At 45.6% G+C, this 17,979-nt stretch overlaps 1 protein-coding gene across 2 annotated transcripts in view; it reads right to left on the bottom strand.

Moving 5' to 3' along the window:
• Positions 1–17,979, bottom strand: part of LOC119445645 (fatty-acid amide hydrolase 2-like) — a 95,984-nt gene that overhangs the window by 16,316 nt on the left and 61,689 nt on the right. For both annotated transcript variants that reach the window (XM_049663483.1, XM_049663484.1), the window contains 4 exons: positions 10,748–10,957; positions 8,974–9,099; positions 1,489–1,646; positions 1,280–1,375 (listed from right to left, as the gene is read on the bottom strand). In XM_049663483.1, the coding sequence (XP_049519440.1) occupies positions 1,280–1,375; positions 1,489–1,646; positions 8,974–9,099; positions 10,748–10,957 (590 nt within the window). The remainder of the gene's footprint in view (positions 1–1,279; positions 1,376–1,488; positions 1,647–8,973; positions 9,100–10,747; positions 10,958–17,979) is intronic.

Below are 17,979 nucleotides of genomic sequence, written 5' to 3' on the forward strand. Positions count from 1 at the left end.
TGCGGAAAATACTTGCGTTAGCGTTAGCATGTTACGTACGCTAAATCTTTGCGGAACGCCGTTCGAAAGAGTTTTAATATAGCCTAACACAACGATGCGCCATCTAGCTGCGAGTAAATAAAGCAGCAAACTGAGCAGCTCGACAACCAAACTAGCCGTTTGGATCCACGCCAAGCCTTGGAAAGAGCCTGCATGGTCAAGCGCTCGGGCACGGAAATGAATCGGTAACAACTGTGAGACGTATCGGACGCTATTAGTAAATTCAAAACAAATAAATTGGGCAACAATAATTTTAAGACTTCTTGCCTCAGTCTGACGAGTGTTTACAGGCAGACTCACGATTTCGCTGTGCATGTGGAGTCTGCTTAACCTCGAATTGACAGCGAAAACAACAATGTCTTATCGTCTGTAGGCCGTTACCATAAGCACGAATACCCGAAGCGAAAACCAGCAGCACCATCTATTTGTAAATCAGCGAGTCCTATACAAGGCAGCAGGACGAGATGATTTCTGCGAAGCGGGCAGCCGTCAATTCCGAGGGTGCCGCCATGTTTGCAACGCTAAAGACTTAGTGAGCGTTTAGCGTCTCCGCTAAATTCGAAAATTAGCGGACGCACGCCACGCGAAAACTGGAATAGCGTTCTGAGCATGCGCAGTCCGACCCCGCTATATTTTTGCGATTAGCGTGGTGCCATTTCCGCAATACTAAAACTGTCTAATGAGAACACTGAGCGTAACAACGTCAGTTACAGCTTTAGTTGACCCAAACGATCAATGAACAGTGCAAATGCACATAAATTGTAAATAATAATACTCACAGAAGCAACAGAACTTAATGTGCACAGACGTGCAAAGTAAACTGAAGAGGAGCGTACAAATGAACATTCAGCACTACGTCTGGTACCATAACCACTTTAGAAAACAATTTTATTATACGTGATCATCGTAATTCATGGTTTATTTATTTATTTATTTATTTATTTATTTATTTATTTATTCATTCATTCATTCATTCATTCATTCATTTATTTATTTATTTTTGTAGTCTGTAGTGTCTGATAAAAGAAATGGCCAAATTTAAGGGCGCTTGTGCACTGCCACCCTCCCTATAAAAGGAAATGTTGCGTAAACACTGTTAAAGTAACAGACTGAAGCTAGGTGCTTGATTCCTCCTAATTAAAATAACAGCGTCAACAGCTCCGAAAAAGCTTAAATTCTTGCTATGCTGCTAAGTTCAGAAGTCATGAGCCAGAGAATGAGCTGTTCACCACAAGCTCACCTTCCGCACTGCCTCGCGCATGTCGGGGTGGACGCGGCTGAAGAAGCTGCACCCTTCGTCATCCGCGTAGAACACTTTGATCTCGCTCAGATCGACCTGCAAGCATATGCCGTAGGGTTGTGGTGGGTTGATTGCGTAACGCGGTTCTGCGTTCACGAAGGCCCAAATAAGCACAGGGTCGCAGAGTCCACAACTGTATCCGTGTGTACCTTTTTGTCGAGCTGCATACGCGCCAGTTGCTCGGGTGTAAGCATGACCTTGAGCATAACCAGCAGGTCGCAGGCGTAGCGAGTCATAGGTCCCGTCGAGTACAGCTTCATGAACTCGTCGTTGAAGGGGTGCCGGTGGCCGTCATAGGACAGGATGCCTGCACAGCATCATGCCGTGGGAAACACGTGACAGTATCAAACCCACGCGAACTGTCGGTCGCACGGTGTGTGAGAAATATGGCTCGTCATGCTGTTCGATCCTGTGCCAAGCTGTTATAAACTGGTTGAAAATTTGTTCGACGCTGTTGTTGGTAGGTGTAGTCATTCAACGGTTCAGACTGTTCTTGCGCATGCGTGTTTGGCCGTTCGTCCGACAGTGTTCTTCCTTTGGCAGTCCACTAAATTCTTACGAGTTGCTGTGCACTTTTCCATTCGGTTTTTATTACAGTTTTATAGGCAAGACCAGAGGAATCGAAGCAGTCGAATACAGTTCAAAATTGGGCCCACGGCAAAGCGGCAACCAAGCCTTGAAAAAAAAAGTAATGGGAACTAGGCGAGGGACCAAAAAAAGTTCACCGCCCCTGCACCCCATACAGATGGTAAACCTGCGAAGCAGAAATGTGCGGCTCCAGTATGAGCCACACGTGATGTCTTTCTTTCCTTCTTTCTTTCTTGTCCCTGGCTCATACCCGCATTGAATATGCGGGTATGAGCCACACATGATTTATTATCGTTAATCATGACCTAACTGACGAGCATGTGTTGTTGATGTCATGACCAATCAGTCATGTTAGTCATACAGGCCTACCCTTCCATGCCAATTTTGGTATATACCGAGTGAACGAGACACGAGGTTTCCGTAGGTTTTCGATAGGTTTATTTCCACCGGAGGGTTTCTGTGGTCGGACCACGAGTGTTTCAGCCTAGGCATATACAGGGTGTCCCAACTATTACGCCGCAAGATTTCAATATATTCAAGTGCCACGTAGCTGGACAGAACCAAGGAAATACTGTTTGCCGTCGCTTGCAGATAGAGTATGTTTGCGTTCCGCCTAATTGAATAATAAGTCGTAATTATTTAATCAACTTCTTAAATACTATAATTAGATTAAAAGTGTCAATGAGAAAATTGTGGAGCAACATGAGAAACTACCGATAGAGCTCTCTGGTGCTCAGTACGTGCTACATAAAAGTGTTTTTCCGAGCGTGAAAGATGTCCGCGAATACACGCAACATTGCCGCGCGACTGGCCACTCGAGGCACTTTGCGTGTATTCGCGGGCTTCTTTCACGCTCGGAAGAACACTTTTATCTAGCACGCATTGAGCACCAGAAAGCTGTCACGGTAGTTTCTCATGTTGCTCCACAATTTTCTCATTGACACTTTTAATCTAATTATAGTATTTAAGAAGTTGATTAAATAATTACGACTAATTATTCAATTAGGCGGAATGCAAAAAATACTCTGAGTATCCTCAAGCGACAGCAAACAGCATTACCTTGGTTCTGTCCAGCTACGTGACATTTGCATATTTTTAAACCTTGCTGCATGATAGTTGGGACACCCTGTATATACAGCTTCGCTGCAAAAGAAAACAGCGCTGCGTCGTACGTAATTGCGAGGACCGTGCGAAGGTTGAAGTGTACGACGGTGGTCGACGATATTCGTCGTGGAGGATTGAGCAGAGGAGCGTAATGAAGGACGCGAGGTCAGCCGATGCGCACAACGGCTGTCAAAGAGCAAAAGCCGAAGACCCGAATGACACGGAGCACGGAAGAAAAGTTGGCGCGTACGCGAGAAGTCGCCAGAAGGAAAGAGAGGGGCAGAAAGGGAAGAAGAAAACACAACAAAAGAAACTTAAAGCGAGAAAACTCCAGTTCATTAATTGCTTATGTAGGCCATCCCTTTCTGCGTCAAAAAATATCAAACATTCGCAGCCGATGATAATGCGAAATTTGAGCGCAGCTGTGTACGTGTTTTAATTTGGCGGTATATTGCCTGGCGCAGACAATCTGTCTCGTGCTGCACGTTGCAAACGGAGCAAAGTGTGCCACGACTGCTTCGCTTATCGGGAAATCGCGAGAGGCAGCGCGTGGGTGACTAGGTATGTCCTGGGCGGTACGACCGGTTTGATAGTGCAAGAAATTTAAAAAAAAAGGTATTAGGATGGGCTCCACTCAACGAACGCCGCAAAATTCTTCCTTTCAAGCTTTTTTATTCAATTTATAATAACCAAACTGGAATTGGGACCTCGTCATACCTGCGTCCTCCACATCACATATCTGGCCGCAGTGACCATGTTTGAAAGGTTGAGGAGTATCTGCCCAGGAAATATATTTTTAACACGAAAGTGTTTTATGCCGGGGTCCACCAAGACTTCACTGACGTATTTCCGTCACGGAAATACGTCATAGAACATAATACAAAGAAAGAAACCAGAAGAAAAAGTTCCACAAACATGCAAAATTTGGAAATCGAACCCACGACCTCTCGGTCCGCGACGATAGATCGCCGAGCGTTTAACCCATTGCGCCACAAACGCATTTGCAGAGAGCTACACAGACGCGCCTTATATATCTAACACTCCTCCGTGTACCCGCGCTCTTGCTCGGGGCGGTGCCGCCGCCTACGAGCAGAAAAGAGAAGTACTGCATTATGACACTAACGCGCACCGACAGTGAACGCTTCGGTGGTCTCAGCACTACGACGCCTCAATGCCAGCATTCGAAGGGACGCTGGCATCAAGAAGCACTACCAACGCCACCTAGGTGGCGTTCACCGTACTCAGCACAGCGGAGCGTGGCTTTGCAATTAGCTCTGAAAATGTTTCTGAAGTTGATCGCGGAGGCTGCAATTACGACGCGCTGTACGCGCTGATTTGACTCGGTGACGATTCAGTTACGTGCTTTGTCTTGCGCGTTGTATTAGTGTGTCAGTTACGTGCTTCGTCTTTCGCGTTGTGCTAGCGTGTGCAGCGTAGTGCAGCTTCCATATGCACGACGGTTGCTCATGGTCATCGACGTTGGTAGTCGTGATGGAGGAGACGTGCCACCAGGCGTCAGCGTGGGTGCATCAACGCCTAAGGGCGCTTTAGCCACAAAACACCAATAGACATTATATATCATGTGCAATAAACATTACACTACTTCTGTGAAGACACGTTTCACTTTCGTGTTCTATACCGATTCCTATATAAGAGGGATCAACCACATTTTTTTAAATATTCTGACTTTCCTGGCACCATATCGGAATCTGTTACAGGCGTGAAGTCGTGAGCCGAAACTCTGCTGATTTGTTTTACACTGCTCTATGCCTACTCCCCCCCCCCCCCCCCGCCCCCTTCTCCGCACTAATGCCTGTTGCTGCCGGATTTGTTGTAGGAAAGCATAAAGAATGGCACTGAACCACCGCGGCGGTTGAGGGGCCTTTCTGACTCTGTGGGATAGCGTTACTCTAATATAAAACATTTTGTCATGTATTCGGTAGACACGACTGACTAGTCTAATCAAAATATACCCCTCCCCCCAAGAAAAAAAAAAGGATCAAATTCAAGAAGGTTTGCATATGACACCCCTGACTTTCCGTTGGCTACAGCAGGCTGGCAAGCCATGTGGGAACTTCTTGAGTACAAATGGAACATCGTGGCTTCTAAAGCGCAAACAATATCAGGGCTGCGCTTCTGGAACAACATAACTATCGCGCGGTCGAAGCAGACGACAGGGAACGTAAGGGGAGGAAAACTTCTGGGACCACAAGACTTGAGCGTACCTGCCGTGGTTGCTCAGTGGCTGTGGTGTTGGGCTGCTGAGCACAAGGTCGCGGGATCGAATCCCGGCCACGGCGGCCGCATTTAGATGGGGGCGAAATGCGAAAACACCCATGAACTTAGATTAAGGTGCACATTAAAGAACCCCAGGTGGTCCAAATTTCCGGAGTCCCCCACTGCGGCGTGCTTCATAATCAGATCGTGGTTTTGGCACGTAAAACCCCATAACTGAAGTACTTGAGCGTAACGGTTTCATTAAAGAGAGCAGGAAAATTTGGCACATGTAGATAAGAAAATAAACTAATGTTCTTATCTTTTTGCATAGCATTGCCAGTTTCAAAGTACTCTTTAGAACGCTGCCCCCTTCTTTTCACACGACAGACCTAAAATGAACACAACATATCCTTACCTCAGTACAGACCTGGCCAAATATGAAATCAGTTTTCTAAGTTGTAGCGGGCAAAGTATAGTGTAACAGCACGTACTAAACAAGCTATATTTCTCAAATGATCACAGGCGTAAGGTAGATGACTGTTCCGAGACACGTAATGATTCATCAGAATGATGACACATATTCAAATGGATAACAATTGCGCATGTGACATTTGGATAATCGATGACGGTTGGAACAAAGGTAAGTATGTGCTTCAAGAAGCTACGAAAACAGATTAGCTTAGCCTTCTTGTGGCTAATAATTACTGGATAATTCTGGCACCGCTTCATTCTGTGCAGGGAGTCTGCTAGTAAATTATCAATTGCCTCGGCATAAGTTTTGTGACACGAGATAAGAACTGTGTCATCAGCGTACTGGACCTCTTTGAAATGAACGATTTCAATACCAATGTTCATATACATACGTCAAATAGAAGTGGCGCCAGAATGTAACTTCGTGGTACGCCCCTCTACTCCGTTTGATACATCGGGTGCAACGCTGTCGAGGCTAGAGATACATTTAAGTGCGGAGCGCTTTAGGGGCCGGGCTGTCGGCGTCTAATGTGTCATGTCGTCACGCTCAGAAAACGCACGTGCAAAACAGGGCCAAAACATGCCAATACCAGCACGAAACCGGATAAAATTAAACTAACTTGATTCAGAATAATACAAAATACACGAATACTCATGAATTAAGCGAAATAATTAACAGAAATTTGATAAAATCGCTTCTGACACGCCCGGCTAATACCGGCACAGCGCAAGAGAGGGTAGACCGCCCCACATGTGGGAGGATTCCGTCGCCACGCGGCCGCTCCAGCGTCCAATCAGCGCGCGACATCTGGCAGGAGAGGAGGAGCGCGCCTAGAAAAGCCGATCCCGCGCTCCGGGACGCTCTTTGCTGCCATGGACGCCGAGCCTCAAGCTCCTTTTGGAGCGACAGTGGGCGCTTGTCCGTTAAAGACAGCGTCGACGCAGGGCTGAACGAACGGTGCGTGCCCGAGAACCTGAAGTTGCTCTCCAGCGCAGGCAAGCTAATCCCAACATCGTGAAAAGAATAGGTAAACACAGCATAAAACAAGATAAACACAAGGGAAAACACCGGCGAATGACTGCTCCTCACTTCCCCAGCTTTCACGTTGAGTGGAACTGCATCACCGCCAAGCGATGCCACGATAAAATTTTTGCAGTGGCTGAGTTTGCACTTAGAAATAGCTCGGCGTTCTTTTGACCGATTTTTGTGGAAATGATCTTTACATAAGCTCACTTCTGAATGAAAAAAAAAAAGAATTTACCCTTAGAAACAAACAAAATATGTACTCATACGGCTCCTAGCACGTTTTCTTAGATCAATTTGCTTTTGGTCGTTTTTTATTTGAAGCCCGTCGCGGCAGCCTCACGTGCATGCTCGCGCGAGCAAGCGCCGCTGGCGCGCAGCGAAGCATAGACGGAACGTGCGGAGTGATAAATTTTGGTGACCGTACTTCTTGCGTAACTTCCACAGCGTTGTACATGATGTATGAAACGGAGTATAGGAAGTTCAGTTTGATCACTTCTCAGTACACCAACAGCACCCATTGAAGTGCAGTGACGGATAGAAGATATGACGGAGAAGAGAAGTGATAGAAATGGACCATGGAAGCCAAAATGACAGATCTTATCGTGGTTTACCTAGTCGAATACCTCGGAAGTGCCAACAAACAGGGCGCAAACTACTTCATTTTCATTAGTTGCGTTATTATTCAAGTCACAGATTCCTCCATAGCATTTCTGTCTCCCCGCGTTTTGTGAAATCCAGCTGATTTTTGCATAACCCATGAATGGGTTAACAGAGCATGAATGAGTATCTAGGCTTTTCAAAACGCAATGCATTACCAAAAAGTATGAAAACACCTCGGTAATTTTCCGCTGTGTGTGTGTGTGTTTTTTTTTTTTTATTCATTGCAATTTCATAACGGAAACTCAACCGCCTTTCCGAAATTGCTTGCGTTTTGATGTTGCATGCTAATGATAGCTAGCAGAACAATTTTTAGGTGGTCGATGTTTCTGCACGAAACATCAGCAGATATGTATATCATGTCCCAAATATTTATGTTTTTTTATGCTGAACAGTGTACTACAGACAATCCTCTAGACAGTCCTCCACAGATCACTCTGTTCAGGTTCTAGAACACTGGTAGGTTCTGGGTGCCACATTCGGACTCAGAGAACGGCGGCGTGTGTGCTTTATATTGAAAGCCACGGCAGACAATCACTGTAAACGAACGAGCACGACGTTTGGTACATCACATGCTCAGCGTAGAAAACAATTACGAGTTAAATTTCGTGCTCTGGACCAACGGTATTGCGGAAAGTTTTGGGCACATAACCAACAAGTGAACTACAATAGCGCGCAGTCAGCACCTCACAAGAATTTAGGAAGTGACAAGAATTGCAGGTAATTACTATGGCGTAGTAATTATGTTCGGGGCTTATGGGCGGCATATTAATGTTTTTATGAAGTCACCTTGGTCTTTACTTCGTTACAACCTGCCGTGTAAGCTTTTATAATATTTATAATATTGCAGGCGCAAGTTGGAATCGGCTAGTGCAAGACAGGGGTATTGGAGATCACAGGGAGAGGCCTTCGTCCTGCAGTGGACATAAATATAGGCTGATGATGATGATGATGATGATGACGATGATTGGTAGACTGCGCTCACTCGAAAGACAACTGAATGACAAGTGAGTGTTCTATATTCTTAAGTGACATTACTTACCATGAAACCTCTTTGCTTTGACGTACCACGCGCGAATTTAAACTTTATGGGAACTCTGCGTTAGCGCTTTCGGACCTATATTTACTTTTATGTTTATATTGTATCTCCTTTTTGCGTCTACTTTTGCAGGCCTATCTTTGTTACGTACTCTCTCTCTCTTTATTCTCTCTCTCTCTCCTTTGTTTGTTTTAACCGGCCAATATTTTACAAATACTCTTTTCCTAAAAAAGGAGTGACGGGCCTTGATGCCAACCTCTCCCGAAAAAAACGAAGTTGTTCTTTAGAATGCTGTTCTTTTTAGACTAGACTAGTTATCTTTGTCACCCCATCCGATTCTTTGACAATCGTCCATTGTGAGTATAAGCACAGTAGGTAATACAGGCAAACCAACCAGCCATCCAACCAATCATCGATGTCCGCTATGTAAGCCTACAGCTGTTGCAGTAAATGAGTTAAACGCCAGAGGAATCACTGACGTATTCTGACTCAATTTCCTCTTAATAAGAAAATGATCGCGAGCGAACGTACCAGGTGTTGTCATGTGGCCGAAGGTACCGCAGTAGGTGGACGGGATTCGTATGCTGCCGCCAATGTCGGTGCCGATGCCCAAGAGAGCGCCCGCTGCAGAGAGCAGGACTGCCTTCGCCCCCTGCACTGACAAGAGAGAGAGGCGAAATTGTGGCTTCTAGATTGCACTCTCAGAGCAATGAAACAAAGTGGCACGTAATATTGAAAGGAATCCTGGTCTCTCTTATTGTCGTTGCTGCAGACAACAGACGCGACTTTTGTATCACTTCGAAAGAGCACTGCACATGCACATACTGGAACACCTTATATATAGAGACTGCGCGCGAACAGGCAAAGGTTACAAATCTCGTAATTTAGGTTCAGATGTATGCCTTCAATAACATACTGCAAACTATTTTTGTGCAGGAAGCGATAGTGTATGACTTTAGCCGGCCGTGATTAATAGTGAATGCCCGGGTATATTTATAGTAGGGAGTGTTACCACGGGGAACACGCAACCGGATCAATAGATACACAGAAGCCACCCATGGCCGTGTCGGGCATGTTGGGGGAATGCAAGACGAGGATACCACCATTCTTGGTGTGATTGCTATAATTACCAGTCAGTGGTAAATGCTTCGTCTTGCTGATTACAGCATACCCAACCGCTTCTGTTTCGCCGCCTCTTACATAGAAAATACGTTTCTTGCCCCTATAGAAAAAAATTATGTTAAAACTACGTATTCCGTCCAAAAAGTTCGTGCGGTACGTTTATACAGTTAATTTCACTAACTTTCAGATGCATCAACATGGTCACCTTCAAAATATTCACTGGTTTCACAAACAATACACTGGTTCCACTGCTTCTTCCATTGCTTTATGCATCTTTGAAAGTCCTCTCCCGTTATGCTCTTCAGCAACAATGACGCTTCCTTTTAAATTGTCTCATCCGCAAATGCCGCCCCCAGAACACCAGTCTGCAATTGGAGATCAAAAAGAAACGTCGCAGAGGGCTATATTGGGCAATTAGGGAGGACCTTTCGCGCTCGGGAAAACAGTTTCATGTAGCACGTATTGAGCATCAGAAAGCTGTATCAGGAATCTTTCATGCTGCTTTATTTTCTCATTTACAGTTTTTATTTAATTCTAACAATTGAGACTTTGGTTAATTAATTAAGACTAACAATCTAATTAGGCGGAACGCAATAAATAATCTGAGTGTCTCCAAGCGACGGCAAACCACATTGCCTTGGTTCTGTCCAGCTACGTAGCATTTCCATAGTTTTAAAGTTTGGCCCAAGTTAAGTTAAACACCCTCTATAATAAACCTTTTTTTGCGTGGGAGCATAACGCTGCTGAGCCCTTTCGGAACGTATACAACATCATTATGGCAAATCTTCCTCTCTAAGCATCCAGCTTGGTGGCAATAGTAGCAACTATTTTCACATGTTCTACCACGTGCTTCAACCTGAAGAACGGCTTCGTATGTGAACAGCGCAAAGGCCAACAAGAAAGAAAGCGGGACTTTCTGCATAATCGTTCCGCATACTCACCTCGCCGTGCTCTCCGATAATAAGCTTCGGGGATCTGTGCTGAAGTTTTTCAATGCACGGCGGTAGTCATATCTGATCTTATAAATTATGGCACCTCGTAAAGTCTTCACGCCGACCGAAGACGTGTGCTGCTATGGCAACTCGACACGCGCGTAAGAGCGGTTCAAAAGAAGAAGTTTTACAGCCACCGCTGTGTGCGTTCTCGTGAATTCCACACGACTTCGCGAGCCGTTCCCCCTCACCGCTGCTTCCCCCGGCCGTGCGGCGAATGTCGTGCGGGTTGTGCGTGCGTCCGTGGAGCTTGTTGAACGACTCGGTCCATAGGCACAGCTCGGGCGTGTTGGTGGTGGCCACCGGGATGGCGCCGGCCTCCCGGAGCAGCCTCACGGCTTCAGCATCCCGCTCGGCGCGGTCACCCCGCCACGCTGGAAGGCCCGCGTCCACAACAAGACCTGCGATGCGGGAATGACAGCGATGAAAACAAAAATAATAAGGACATAGACCAAACCCTGGCCGTTCAAACCCTGGCCGTCCAAACCCTGGCCCTGGCCAAACCCTGGCCCTGGCCAAACCCTGGCCAAACCCTGGCCGTCCAGAGTGCCCGCGATCGGGCCGTCAAGCTCAGCTTGGCGGTCCCTACGTGGGACTAGCCGGGTGGCGCGGGGTCTCCCCTGCGTCTTCTCTGGACCTCAATAAAGTTATTTCACTCACTCATAGACTTTTGAAACATTCGTTTAAGGACGAGACATAGAGCCTGTTACACTAAAACACATGCTTTGGGAATGTGAGGCAAATACTAAAGGCATCAATCCCGATGCTCTCTCGGCGAGGTGGGCCGATGCCCTGCACAGCTCCAAGGTCGCCGACCAAATCTGGGCCGTTCAGCATGCCCGCGAAGCGGCGACTAGGCAAGGCCGGGACGTCCCGACGGGGGAGACCTGAGCCGCGGTCATCAGTCTGCAAGACACTCAATAAAGGTTTTTACCAACCAACCAATCTAAATGTGCAGTAGGTACAAAGGGAAAAAAACTTAAATGAAAGAAAGTGAGTCGGCGTCCCTCGTCGCGTTCCTCGTCACGTGTTCTTGCTCTAGACCACAGACCAATAAATGAGGCTTGCTGTGTGTTGTCAGAAAAAAAAATTTACGGAAACTCCATACCCAATACCGAAACTGGGCAAGAAAAGAATGTATTTCTGACGTTTTGCCTGCAGGCAACACTTGCCCATAAAGGTTTAAGCTATTAACTGAACAAAGTACTTATAGCTAAAGTACAAATAATTTCCATCGCTTCACTCAAAAATACGCAATGCAACACACCCACACTTCGGGGGTGCAGTGTGCAGTGCAGTGCACAGTTAAAGGAACACGGATTTATGGCTCTCTAGGTGATGTAAGTTAGGCTGAGGAGTGCTGGCTGAAGCTATGTTAATGTTCTGCTCGGATGTGTAGAAAGTGCAAGCGCCACCAACGACAAGTCATCTGCTACAAAACTGAGCAATTCTGCACTTGCCATAGGGGAAGATTCATACATGCTCTACACTCAAATGTGGCCGCGGCGGATTTATACTTGATCTACACTCAAATGTGACCGCGGCTGCCGCATTTCGATGGAGGCGAAATGCAAAAACGCCCGTGTGCTTGCATTGTAGTGCACGTTGAAGAACCCCAGGTTAATCCGGAGCCCTCCACTACGGCTTTCCTCATAATCAGAACTGGTTCTGGCATGTAAAACCCCAGAAAGAAGTACACTCAAAGGGTTCGTTTAATTAAAAGTGGACCTCACTGTCCAATTATTTCAAAATAAAAGTACGACAACAACTACAAAGCTGCCACGACGGCGAGATCGACACGACCATGACGACTAAAGTTTGTTGGCTATTGTGCAATGCTAATTTATTATTCCTTACATCAACAGCGTTACGATGAAAACTAGTTCACTTTTGCAATACTACTTGCAACAGCCAAAGTTGGTTGTTCTACAGCGAAGCTGTTAGTCCAACTACAAAAGAAAAGCTCAAAAGCATTATATACCGGTTTTCACGGTTTTCTCAAAAACTAGCTCACTCCCGACGTTTACATTTTGAAGAAATATAAGAAATATTAGGGGTCATCTGGGAGCATAACTTGAAGTGCATGGGTTAATTAGTACATAGATTAAAATTGCGAAATCCTCATTCTCGGCCTGTTTAGAGGCATTCTGCGAAACGCTTACAAAATTTCCCGGCTTGCCTGAGACGAACAATAACGGCAGAGATTTTGCATTTAGTGGACGCGGAGGACCATTAAATGGGTGACATGTACGGAAAGTTTCAAGCGTATAGGCTAATTATGTGCTTTGAAAATAATTACAAAGCAGTCGTTTTCTCGCAATTTTTAAGCGTTGTGCGAAACATATAGTTACTTTTCCAGGCCTCCTCAGTGAAGTATAATTAAGACACGTTGTTCAAATTCCGTTGAAGTAGAAGGCAGGCTGTGAGGGACGCACGATAAATGCTTAATTGGTATAGGTTAATTATAGTCATGGTGGAAAAATTACTTATTCAATCGTTCCGAAATGTCATACTGCCGTTATCTCCAATGTTCCCCAAAGTCATAAAACAACTGTAACATACACCAAAGTCACATTCGTTGAATATGGATGACATGTTAAGTGCAGCGTGTAGCGAAACTTTCACGTTAATGACTTTGTTAAACGCGTTGCAAATAATTTTTAAACCTTCGTTTTTCTCTATTTTCATGCATTATATGTGGTTCGCATTTAGTTTCCCGGTGTCCTCGCTGGTCTAAACAAGTCATCCGGTTTCTATTTGGTGAAAATAAGGGTGACGTTACGAGTTATCCGTACGCAAAGTTCAAAATGTTCGGACTAATTGGAGCATTTGCAATAAATTACATATTCAAACGATCTGGTGCATTATTAGATATTTTTACGGGTGACGCAATCTAGCCCGCTCTCCTAGCATAACTACAACTTCCACCGGAATGCAACTTAGCGAAAATGGGCGGAAACCTACGGGAAATCAATATGCGACGTTAAATGCGTGTGCAGTAAATACAGCCTTTGTCAAAAATTTCTTTAGCAAGTGCTTGAAAACTTTCTATGGCCAAATTTTACGCTATGTTTACCAGTGTCCCGAGGAAACTCCACGCACAACTAGGCTTATTTTTGCTGAAAATAAGGGTCACGCTATGGGTTATGTGTAGGCAAATTTCGAAGTCTGAGTTAGCGGCATTCTTTGCGACAAATTACGTAGTCAAGTGCTCCGAGGCGTTATGACGTGAGTTTGGTGAACAGTGCAAATTTTAGCACGCTGCCCTGACTGAAGAGGAACCTTTCGCTCGGGCGCATCTCCGATGCCACCTATTCATATACACCTAAAACGCATAACTGCATAACCCCTGGCCTGATTTTAATGAAATTTGGTGTATTTAATGCAGAAGGTTAAATTCTAGTGACTGTTCGAAGCGGAGTTCTGATTTCTAAATTTAATTGTTTTACAGCAATTTCCGAAGATTGGCAAGTTTGAAACAAGTAAAAGCACAGAGTTTACAAATTTATAATTTTTCACCAAGAACTGATATCGCAGTTCTGTAAACTGCATTCACTAGAATTTCCAGTGCGGCAAATTTGATATATTAATTTCTATCTTACGTGAATTTGTCACAATATTTACAAGGGTTTTTCAAAAGTCCTACTCACATTTTAGTGCTGTTCTTAAAGGCCATGTAGAATACACCAGTTTTGTATGCTTTAGATGTGCTATTAGACGCAATTTACATAATTGTGATATTATTTTGGAAAGCTGATTTACACAGTTGTGGACGTAACAGCTTTATTTCTAAAAATCAGAAATTTTCGACAACGTTCATTAAAATGTCAACGACCTAAATAAAACATTTGCCTCCAAATGTAACTATATTTAAAATTTTTGTTTTAAATACGAGAACTTCAGTGAATTTAGTGCACTGGTTGTCGAGAAAACGATTTCTCCTTTTTCATGTAGTTAGAAGCCCCCAAGGTGAAGCTACCTCTTAACTACAATTGCCGCTCAGGTAGAACTTAGCCAAAATGGGGCACCACTACAGCAAGTCTGTATGCTAATTTAAATGCGTGTGGATCAAATGCAGCCTATGCAAAAAAATTCTTGAACAAGTATTCGAAAGTGTCACACACTCGTTATCGGCTATATTTCCCAATGTCTCGAGCGAAATCTACACCCGTGAGCAAAAGTATACGGACCGGGGGTTGTGCGATAAAGCCGATTTTTTCCTCTGCCAGTGAACGCAACTTGAAATTGAGGACTGCAGTCTAAACTTGGCAATGTGAACTTATCAGTATACCCATTAATTCCAGTTAATGCTTATTAATTACGAAGAAATTAAGTTTTTTCGGCGACCCTCTGGTCCGTATACTTTTGCTCACGGGTGTATGTTAGACAAAGTTTATATTTACTGACAACCGGGGCATCATAGATGTGAAGTTTAACGAAACTTTGACGTTTCTGAGTTAATCATCAGCCTTACAAATAATTACTGAGCCCTCATTGACCCGGTCTTTTTCATGCATTATGCGAGGTTCGTGGTTGGTTTACCGGTGTCCTCGTCGAACAAAACGAAGGGCCTTGTTTATGTTTGGTGAAAGTAAGGGCCAAAGTATTCTTGATGTGTTGGTTAAGTTATTGTAGTAACCACCCGCGTCTTTCTAAGCGGCTGGTGCAAAGTTTCAGTGGCGGCGTATTCGTTAACTCGCACTCTTTCATCATTCTTCTTCGACGAGTACAACCACCTAGCATGAAAACATGCCTAACGTGTTGTGGTTGAACAAAGCATCACCAATGTCGCCACCAATTGTTGTCGCTGCCATCCGCGCCTGCTGTAAGCCGGTATTCGTTGAACGCTAATACGTTAGCGGACAAGTTAAGGCTATCGATGCAGTTTTGGAGGCTACATGCCACACGGCAGAACAAGGTGTCTGTCATGATATGGACGGAAGCGCGCGAAAAACAAAAAGACATTGCCGTGTTCGCCGTGCGGGGGCGATGACGAAGTGGTGTGATCGCGTGGCGCGTGGCGCGTGGTGCGTGCAAGTGTTCGGAGCTGCTCGGCGTTGAAGGCCAGCCGGTTCTCGCTGGACGCCCGGTCCAGAGAACCCAGAACGCCCACTGCGCCGTCCTTGGACGCAAAGGACCTGTGTTCCTGCTGGGCAACCGGTCCAGGGAGCCAGGCGAACGAGGTAACTCGTTCTCGGATGCCGGTGACCTGCGTTCCTGCTGGGCAACCGGTCCAGGGAGCCAGGTGAGCGGGGCAACCGCAGTCCAGAGAGCCAGGCGAGCGGGGCAACCGTTCGAGAGAGCCAGGCGAGCGAGGCAACCGGTCCAGGGAGCCTCAAGGGCCTGTGTTCCTGCTGGACAACCGGTCCAGGGAGCCAGGCGAGGTGGTCGCTTTCCCGGGCCACTGTCACGACCAGCCTGCCGTGCGGAGGCGAGAGCAGTAGCGAGAGCTGTTGCACGGCTACCACGGCTGTGTCTGCTACCGTCGCTGCTGCCACTGCAGATTCCATGATGCCGTGGGTAGGCCCATGGTGACGTCGTCCAGCCGTCAGCCGACCCTTCGGGACCGACATCGGCCTCTACGCGTCAACGGGCTCCACGCAAAAGGAACGCACGGCGAGAGACCTTATAATATATAACAGGACACTCTAGTAGCAGCTTCGGGACTGCATGCATTAACAAACTTAAGTACGTGTCCATCGTGATGTCTGTACGTCTTTGTGCTGTTAATATATATTCTGTGTTTGTGTGCACTCGAGCGGTCGATTGCGTTCCTTGGTGAGTGGTCCTGGGCCCAAACCTCACTACAGTCTCATCACCAATCAAACATCACTACTACATAATCATCATTTTCATCACAGTGTCATTCGAAATTGCTGGTGGCGATGACTGGTGCCCCAAAAGACTCTTGAAACAATTATCAGTCCTTGACAAGGGATCATTATTGTTGTTCTTTTGTATGAAAAAAAATTATGGAGCTTATAGGAAGCGCTTAAACAGCAACAGCGGCGCTCTCCCGGGCACATTTCTTATACGCTGTATAGGACAGAAACGTTCCTAGCAAACGGAAAGCCTGGCAGACGCGATAACGGCGTCCGCTGAAAGTGAGGATTGGAACCGGTTCTGCTTCTGTACTAAAATGTATACAGCTGCAATATTACCTGCGCAAAACTGTCAAACCCATTGTGTGGTGTTTATGAGTTGCAGGTGAGTGTTACACGCTTCGCTTAAGTTCATGTTGAAGATTTGATGTGGGGTTCACGCAGTGGTGATGCGATGAGTGCACCAATTAACAGCTCCCAGTGCTGATGCCCGTGATGACACTTTACTTTGGTACTTGTGACTGCTAATGTCGTGAGTGCAGCGTTCGTTTTACTATTGTGTTGTGGGTCATTTTCATCTGGTTTTCTTCTTTTTCCTGAGTAGCGTTTGGGACTGAAGATGGCCGGCCCTAAGGAAGCCTACCTTTCTATATTGCTTATCTCAATATCAGATAATAATTGGTCTTTTTTTTTCCTTCTCTTGCCATTACTCTTTCAGATATTATTGTTGACATCATATATGCATTTGTAAAGTGAATTGAATTCGCTGAAGCCGTTCAGCGTCGCTGTGATATCCGATGACCTTCTGGGGGATCTCTTGCCAAGACACAAGCACGACCAGCACTAGCTGATCTACTATATGTTCAAAAGTTCATCGAAAAGTTCACCATTAGTATCTTGGACTGCAATTTCCTCAACTTAGCCACACATTTTAAAATTAATGAATATTTCGTTTATTCATTCAGCCAGTCGCCGTCACATGCGCTGCACAGTAAATGCCAAAACACTTCCTCGCTTGACAGCCTCCGAATGACAGGAACACTAGCAAGGCTCGCTCAATGTGACACTAAATTTAGCCGGGTCACAGGAACATAAATTATCGATTGACACAAGAGGGAAACATGCTCGAAACCTATGACTTTCGTCACTGCCGCGTGCGCGGAGCTTTTTGCAGCATTGATAAGCACATACTGTGAACAAAGTGTATTTTAGAAAGGCGCACGTTTTGAGACTTAAACGGTAACTGGTTTCTTGGATAACGCTAACATGCTGTGAATACCTTGAGCACGTCTAGTCAGGCCTGAAGTTCACATGCATCAAATCATTCTCGCAGGAGCGAATCGCCTATATCTGCGGAGCCAGCAATCGTGTTACAGCACGGCGTCTGCACGCGCTGTGTTTCATGCCTAAAACTACCGTCGTATTTCTTGTCCCACGTCTTGCCTGTATTTCTTGTAGTTCTAATCAGACACATGATGTGGATGTTTATAAAAGTAATATTGACTGACATTATTCTGACGTTATTATCTGAGGCTGCTCTCCATCCCCTCTGTTTCCTACAACCTCTATGTGGATGAAATGGCGACTACGTAAGACAGAAT

Source organism: Dermacentor silvarum, chromosome 3, assembly GCF_013339745.2.
Source record: "Dermacentor silvarum isolate Dsil-2018 chromosome 3, BIME_Dsil_1.4, whole genome shotgun sequence".
NCBI classification, from domain to species: Eukaryota; Metazoa; Arthropoda; class Arachnida; order Ixodida; family Ixodidae; genus Dermacentor; species Dermacentor silvarum.